The sequence below is a fragment of the Epargyreus clarus genome, unplaced genomic scaffold (assembly GCF_041222505.1).
Source record: "Epargyreus clarus isolate Ecla_fem2 unplaced genomic scaffold, WU_Ecla_fem_2.2 ptg000017l, whole genome shotgun sequence".
NCBI lineage: Eukaryota > Metazoa > Arthropoda > Insecta > Lepidoptera > Hesperiidae > Epargyreus > Epargyreus clarus.
The window spans coordinates 9,333,229-9,341,402 of record NW_027332225.1 but is presented as its reverse complement, the minus strand read 5'-3'; the positions used below and the strand labels follow the sequence as shown (position 1 = coordinate 9,341,402).

At 34.9% G+C, this 8,174-nt stretch overlaps 2 protein-coding genes across 2 annotated transcripts; one reads left to right on the top strand and one right to left on the bottom strand.

Moving 5' to 3' along the window:
• Nucleotides 1-4,137: 4,137 nt before the first annotated feature.
• On the bottom strand, nt 4,138-5,509 carry OXA1L (OXA1L mitochondrial inner membrane protein). Its single transcript, XM_073082029.1, has one exon. The coding sequence runs from the start codon at nt 5,378-5,380 to the stop codon at nt 4,202-4,204; it is 1,179 nt and encodes a 392-aa protein (XP_072938130.1). The 5' UTR covers nt 5,381-5,509; the 3' UTR covers nt 4,138-4,201.
• Nucleotides 5,510-5,740: 231 nt separating this feature from the next.
• On the top strand, nt 5,741-8,012 carry LOC140749012 (U3 small nucleolar RNA-associated protein 15 homolog). The gene is made up of 4 exons (XM_073082011.1): nt 5,741-5,972; nt 6,102-6,200; nt 6,408-6,590; nt 6,795-8,012. Exons 1-4 carry the CDS (start codon nt 5,871-5,873, stop codon nt 7,986-7,988), a joined length of 1,578 nt encoding a protein of 525 aa, XP_072938112.1. The 5' UTR covers nt 5,741-5,870; the 3' UTR covers nt 7,989-8,012.
• The last annotated feature ends 162 nt before the right edge of the window (nt 8,013-8,174 follow it).

The window sequence follows — 8,174 nt, the reverse complement described above, 5'->3', positions numbered from 1 at the left end:
ACGAATATAATAGGTAGGTAACTAGTTAGAATTTTCCATGCGAAATTTCATCTTCAAACAAAAAGGCAATTAAATTGATATTTGTGTAAAAACGTTTAATTTTCGTTTGTGTAAGAAGAAAATCTCGGAATCACTGCATTGCATCGCAGCATTTGATCTTTCAAGGAAAATGTGTTGTCACGACAATAATTTTGCCACACCTCGCAAATTTTATTTTCAAAAAATATTTCCTTCCTGTAATATTAATTTCCGCTGTCAATTTTAATTAAGACGCCGAAATACCTTTTAATAAAAATGTATTGTCATTTGTAACAGTGTGACACAGAGTGCGATTACGCACTTGTTACGCATAGTGTTGTGTTGTGTAACATTAGTGTTGGACGCCTACAGAAGGGCGGTAAACGGCTTGCAGAAAATCAGAACGCGTTTAAACATCCAGTTTTAAGTTAACAATAAATTTAGCAATTAGCTTAGAAATTAGCTTTGCAAGGCCTCCGCAAATATAGAAGGAAACTAAAATATAATTGATATTAAGAGTGTACGATAATAAACATTGAAAACCTGTAATTCATTAGATTTAGTGCTACAAGTTATTACAATAAATCCTCATTAACTCTTTATTAGTGTTCACTACCCATTGACATTTATATTCAATCCCAAATAGGATTAAACGCCCTCCGCAGTGAGGTAGCTGGCTGTCTTATATATAAGACAGTCTTACTCCTTAGGACCAGATCCGCGTCTGTATCGGTTTCAGCTAGAGTGATGTTCTATGTGAAGTTGGATACATATACATATCCAGGGCCGGATTTAGAGGTCTAGAGGCCTTGGGGCAACAAAGGAGTGGAGGCCCCCTGGCCCCAAATTATTTTCCGAATAAAATGAACAATTTTTTCAGTTGAGTTTTTCAATAAATATTTTATTGTGAAACGCAGGTAGATTCTTCTAGTATTCATGTTTGTACAAATTACTGTAGATAAAGGTAAAACAGCGAAAAAAAATATCAAAGGAAAATATATTTTTTTTACTAGCGTTTACTAGTCGGAATTAAAAAAAAACCGACGTGTCTATTGTGGGGACCCCTCTTTTGTGGAGGCCCCGGGGCGGCCGTCCCGGTTGCCTTCCCTTAAATCCGGCCCTGTACATATCACATTCACTACAAGCCCTTTAAGTAACTATTAGTATGATATTGGAGGCCGTAAATCACAGTAATGAATCCAAATAATACTACCGTCTAAGTCGTTGTATTGAATACTATTGTAAAAGACGCTTTAAGGTAAGGTAGCTTCCGAAGTGAAAATTAGATATCTTCATGGGGATCGTGTACACAAAAATCTTAATTACGCAAATACTAGGTACGTAATACTATCTAGTAATACGTAGTTAGAATCTATTCACCTAAATATCCCTAAGTATAATATTTGAGTATAATGTTACTTTTATTCTTCCGTACAGGTTTTTTGTAAAGACAACAAATTTTCTATTCATTAGAAGTGTAATGGATAATTTAAAGGTTCTCGTTTTTTCCTATTATCTCTGAACCCGAAAGCATAATGTTTATTGTCCTATCAAGTTTGTTTAACAAAGTTTAGGACGGCGTGGTAAGTGGAAAATTTCCTAGTGAAAAAGGGATGTTTAGCGTTGTTTAAAGATTTTAAAAGTTAAATTATACCGTTTTATCGTTTGCATTTTTATAGAATAACAATTTCTCGTAAGAAACCATAACAATGGTTAAAAAAAAGTTATCTACGCCTGACATTATTATGTAATAAATAAAGTGCATTTAAATCGACTTTTTAATATGAAAATGAAGTAGCAAACATGGATGCAATCCGCCTGATTCTAAACGACGATGATGTGTGATAGATCCCTTTTTCTTGGCTACAAGGAAATCTTTAAAAGGTACCCAGCGGCGAGGGAACGACACCAGGTTAGAAGAATGTGGACTTTTTCTCGTTAAGTACGAATTTAAACAATGTTCTTTATGTAGATATATTGGTAACTCATAAAACTATTTTTAGTTGTCTGGAAAATTATACAAAATGACCTAAATTAAAAAATGAGCAAAATAGAAAATAATGGATACTTAGGTAGGTAGGCAATTAGGTATCTACCAAGTAAAAAGCTCTTAAAAATTTAAAGTACTTAAATAAGCCATAGTTTTTTTTATTTTGAACATTTACAAATTCCCTTGTCTATAGTATCAAACGAGTACAATACAAAACATTTATTTCCAACCGGACTCAAAATTCAAATTTATGGTCGAGCGAAAAAGCATAATCTCCGAAATATTGAAATATAAATGGGAGAGGTCCAAAAATAATATGTATTGTGTTACCGAGATGTTCGGGAGGACTGTTGGAATGTTTTCGACGGAAATAATAATAAAGAGGGGAACCATCGACTGAACAAAGCAAGGGGGCTCAAAGGCTGAATGCTTAGGGCGCCATTACAGATGTCGAGTGAGCTGGCGAGAGCGCGAATTTATTAACTATGAGAAAGGAATGTTTGGCAGCTATAATAATAAATAATAGACTAATATTTTGTGAGTAAATACTCAATTATTAATATCGTAGGTAAGTAAGCAGTGATAGTCTAGTGGTGGAAACTCGGCCTCGGGTTCGAGGTTAGGGCGCCAAACATATTTTTTTAAATTATATATTATTATATATATTGTATTAGAAATTACCTGAGAATTTTTAAAAAGTTCTAAGGTGAGCTAAATCTATCAATTCGCAGTTGGCCAGCACGGTAGGTATCCTGAGGCCTAAGGCCTAGGTAAACCGTACTCTCAGTCTGAGAGGAAATCCAAGTGGAAAGTCGCTAAGTGTATCTTATACCTACTTATGTATTTCAGAGGTATGAGGTAGGTATACACCGAAACAATCGTTCGAAAATCCCCTTATAAACGCCAATAGCAATAAGTACCTATAGTTACATCTACCTAACATACCCTTTAGCAAAGTACGAACAAACGGAAATAAAATAAAAGAGTCGTAGATAACTGCGTCCCGGTAGCGGTCGTTCGTTCCGGATCCCGGAGATTTATTCCCCAAATCTGCGGATGGAGAATATTACGGTTGCAGCGAGACGTATGGTTCACCTGCTCACTAACAGAAAGTTAGGGGAACGAAAATAAATAATATGAGGCTATTTTACGATTACTTGTACAAGTTTCTACATTAGCACTTTAGCCATAAACTTTGGGCAAATTCTTTATGTTTTAGAAAAAAATATTAAATTCACCGTTAAGACTAGATGAATCGTATGTAGGTATCCTTATAACTTGGCTTGCCACACTCACACCATAGTGCCTTATCACGCTCTTGGGTGTATTTAAGGAGAGCGGATAGGTCTGGATCCCCGTCCCCTCTTAGCATAGACAAAAAACTTTCAAATAGGAGGACTGCCTACTTATTTCAATCATCCTCTCTCAACTCCCCTTACGAATATTTACGGGTGGCGCAATCCCGCAGAAAATTTGTACCTTCATTGGAATGACAGTGGCGCCATCTGTCGAAAATTGGTCTCACCAACTCCCAAACCTTCGTGGGCTCTTGGACAACAACTTTGCTAAAGATCATAAAATATATATACAAATATTCATTTTTATATAAATAGATGATCGACTAACATGGATAAGTAAAGTAACTGCAGGTAAATTTCTTAGCGACGACGATAACCGATTAAACGTTTCGCTGAGCGAAGCCTGCGATATGTGCGATATAAAGGTTGCCTGGGGCAAACAACCACTGAAATACATATCTATCAACAAAAAAATATCTATAACTATAATTTTTAATAATCAACTATGAAAAAATCGAATTTCCGGGATAAAAACTATCCTATCTTTGTACAAAATTCCATTCAAACCGGTTCAGTGGTTTAGGAGTGAAGAGAATGACAGATAGACAGTTACTTTCGCATTTATAATATTAGTAGGGGTTAAATATCAAAATTTGAAAGGTAAAAGGATTTTGGATATGAATATTCAAACCTACGTGCTTTTGGTTTTGTGATGAGAATAATTAAAGTTTGTATATGGAGATGCCACTTGCTTAAATTTTTGGGTTAAATATTAACAATAATTACAAAAACTCAATTTCACATATCTTAAAAAGAAAATAAGAAAATAACAATGTTTTACTCGCATTTATTACATAAACTACATTACAATAACTTTACATAAATATAAACTAGTTCACTTGGGTTTGGCTTGTACATTTGATAATTTCGTTGGATCGAACTTGTAGGTTTTTTGGAGGGGTCCTTTACCAGCTTTCGTGAATATCATCTCATCAACTCTTTGCCTATCTGCCAGGTCTCTAGAAATTTTTATATTTGTCCATGACTCTTTGGCACCCTCTACAAAGCCTTTCTTCTTTATTGGTAAAGCATCAGGTGAGTGTTTCATCAACATGGGGATCTTGAAGTATTGTCGTACACTTGGTACCTTTAAGAGACCCACTTGAGCTAAGGAAATGAAGTTAGTGGAGACCCAATAAACTAAAATAGCTCCTGGGAAGTTGATTGTAAATGGAATCATGATAATTGGGATGGCACGAAGGAAGTACCTCATCAACTGCATGTTTTGTGCTTCGAGCCTGCCACCATCAACACCCAATTCAATTGTAGCCCACATTGTTGCACTAGTTATTAGAGGAAGCAAAAAGAACTGGTCAGGAACTGTCAAATCTGTAAACCACCAAAGTCCTCCAGTCATCATACTCTCTACTGGACAGTTAGCCATGCCCCTTAAGCCCATGAAGAAAGAAATAAATAGAGGGGCCTGAGCCAACGGCACCATCACATTTTTAAGTGGATTCAGACCTTTTTCTTTCATAAACAACATCATCTCTTGTGCATAACGAGCTGCTTCCAATTGATTGCCAATCTGACGGGCTTGTGACATCTTAAGTTGTAATGTTTGAATTTCTGGTAAATAGTTATTCATGATAGCTGTGTTCCTTTGGGACATGATTACAAGTGGAAACATCAGCAGTCTCACAACACATGTGCCTATGAGGATCGCGCCCCACCACGGCACGTCGAGGGAAACGTGAAGGTACTCCAGACAGTTCTGCACTATCCCAACAGGGCCCCATCCGCCGAGTCCTATGCTAGCAAAGGTAGGTTCTCCGTTCGCCGCCAAAGATTGAACTGCCTCTGTTAGTGTGGCGGGATCTGGTACAGGCGGGGGTTCTGGTATACTTTCCACTAACGGTGTCGTTTTACCAACATCGGTGCCTGTGGACGCGAATCTCACAGATCCGGCCGATGAATAGAAGTAATATACCTTTGCTTGTCTAACCTCAAACTTCTTCTCGCAGAATATGTTAATAACACCCCGGCGCCCATGGCGGCTTAACAACTTAAACATTTTACGTTATTATGATATAACTTCACGCGTGATAAAAAACTATTGCATTGCATATAATATAAAATTATGAAATCGAACTCCACACTAATGTCAACATTTCATGGGATTATCCTTGTCAATGTCAAGTCATTTCTAACAAGTGACAAAGGATAATGAGATAGACAGATTTACAATAATATAACAAAAAGTCCGTTTTCATATTTTATTTTTATTTCTATGCCTATTTAATTTAATTATTAATAAGCTCAGTTCGAAAAGTTGAAAACCACTTTTTTGGAAATAATCGTTGTTTAAAGAAAACGCCAATGTTCATTTATGATTTTAAAGTTTGGCAATGAAGTGTCAATATGTCATTTTTTATATTTGACGTTATCTTTCAATTCTCAAATTGTAGCACATGTTATTGAAGTTGTGGTAAAATGTGTACAAGAGATAAATAAAAAATATTGGAAGATTTGTAACATATTGACCAAAACCTAATATTAAGAAGATGGCACATATTTCCTACCCTTTCAAAAAAACTAACAAGGCTGTTTACCAAAAGCCGGCATCAGTTCTCACTGAAGATTCATTATATTGGAAAAAGTTAGGGGTAAGTAAATTAGGGAAGTCTTTTTTTACACACAATATTTCACAATTCAGCGTTATTATTATTAACCTGGTTGTTTAGCTAAATTTATATATACTTAAATAAAAAATGTATTTAATTTACTTGTTTCAGTTACCAGTACTGGTAAAAGAATTTGGTGCTATAGATTATTTGGACTTCAGTCCTGTGGAACCTCATTACTTTGCTGCAACATGTTCTGTCAGAGTACAGGTAAAACTTATCTACATCTACTTACATCAACATAATTTTTTTTTTTTTTTTTTTTTAACTCCTTATATCCTGCAATCTGCCTCTCAAGGCATTTAAACATAAAATGAATATTGTAAAGTAGCGCTGCTACTGAAATATTGAGGATTCCGGATTATAAGAGCATTTTAGTTTTTTTAATTCTGACACATATGTTGTACGATATTTCAGGTATATGACCCAATAACAAAAGTGGTGGCGAAGAATATATCCAAGTTTGTTGAAGCTGCATATGGAGCATCTTTTAGGAGTGATGGACGACTCATAATATCGGGGAGTGAAGAAGCTGCTGTCAAACTCTTTGATGTCCAGTCCAAAAACGTTCTTCGAGTATTTACTGGTCACACTGCCGCTGTAAGTAAAAAATTCAAGTTTCTATCAACATATTATTGTATTAACTTTGACAAATAATGGTAAATATTATTTTCCCTTTGAATAACTTTACCTCTTAACTTCCTTATCTTCCCTTTGAAATGTTAAAAATATTTTATTTATTACAATTAATTTATGGTAATAAGTGTAATTACTTATCTAAACTTTAGTTTTCTCTTCTTACAGGTTCATAGGACCTTCTTCACAAAAGACCAAGTCAAAGTTCTTAGTTTCTCAGATGACAAATCAGTTTGCTTGTGGGATATTGCCACTGAGGAGAAAATTGCAAGTTTTTCGGAGCATTCTGACTACATCCGAGCTGGTGCCCCCAGTCCAATATCACCAGAAATAATCTTATCAGGCAGTTATGACCATACAGTAAAGTTGTATGACTGTAGATCAAATGAAACAGTATTAACTGTTAACCACGGCAATCCTGTAGAATCAACATTATTTTTACCATCTGGAGGTATATTTATAAGTGCGGGAGGCACAGAAATTAAAGTATGGGATATATTTAATGGCGGAAAGCTCCTTGCGAACATTTCTCAACACCACAAAACTGTCACGACTTTAAGACTAGCAAGCAATAATAGCAGGCTTATGTCAGCATCCTTAGACAGACATGTTAAAATATATGACATATCAACATTCAAAGCTGTTCATAATATTGATTTTCCAAATGCAATCCTTAGCATGGCTATATCGGAGAATGATGATGTACTAGCAGTTGGTATGGTAGATGGAGTTATATCAATAAGAAAAAGAGAACAACCAGCTCGTAGGCAATATGAGAAGAGATTATTCAAATTCATACCAGACCATGTTCTTGTTGATAACACTAGCAGCACTTTAGATGTAATTGTAAACAAACAGAAAGAGGATAAAAATTCTGAATATGAAAAATTTTTGAGAAAAATGGAATTTGGTAAAGCCTTGACGGCTGTTTTGAAACCATATATTGCAACTAAATTTCCTGAAAAAACAATAGCTCTCATTCAAGAATTACAAAGGAGAAAAGTTTTACATGTAGCTATGCATGATTTGACTGATAAAAATATAGGTGCTTTGTTAAGATTTTTCAAAAAGAATTTGGGTGAAACAAGGTTTACTAGAGAAGTCATTGATGCTACAAACGTTTTTATTGATGTTTTTGATAATCAGATAAAGTTATTTTCTGAAGAAAACTTAAGGCTTTTTGCATCGTTACAAGAAGAAATAAATGATGAAGTTGAGGTTTGCAAGAGAGTTTGTGAATTAGAGGGTGCAATAGGTCTTTTACTGGCTGGGGCACAAGTTGGATCTAATATAGATACATTAGAATTGAACACTCTAGCACCTTCAACAAAAGCACAGAAAGATATCATTATTGATGTGTAACAATAAATATTTTATAAAAAAGGATACTCATTGTATTATTTTATGCATAATATCATTAGTTATGGTCCTCAAATTCCTTTCTCCCTGTATGTGGCTTACCATTTCTCACTATTCAGTAGTTTTTGTACCTATATAAAATAGTTTATAGTACAATGTTATATAACGTGTTATTAGTTTGCATGCCAA

Bases quoted from the DNA above. Each gene is read 5' to 3' on its own strand.
- LOC140749012 (XM_073082011.1), top strand. From the start codon at position 5,871: ATGGCACATATTTCCTACCCTTTCAAAAAAACTAACAAGGCTGTTTAC. The intron at 6,201-6,407 runs GTAAAACTTATC...ACGATATTTCAG, and splicing joins CATGTTCTGTCAGAGTACAG to GTATATGACCCAATAACAAA. The intron at 6,591-6,794 runs GTAAGTAAAAAA...CTCTTCTTACAG, and splicing joins TTACTGGTCACACTGCCGCT to GTTCATAGGACCTTCTTCAC.
- OXA1L (XM_073082029.1), bottom strand. From the start codon at position 5,380: ATGTTTAAGTTGTTAAGCCGCCATGGGCGCCGGGGTGTTATTAACATA.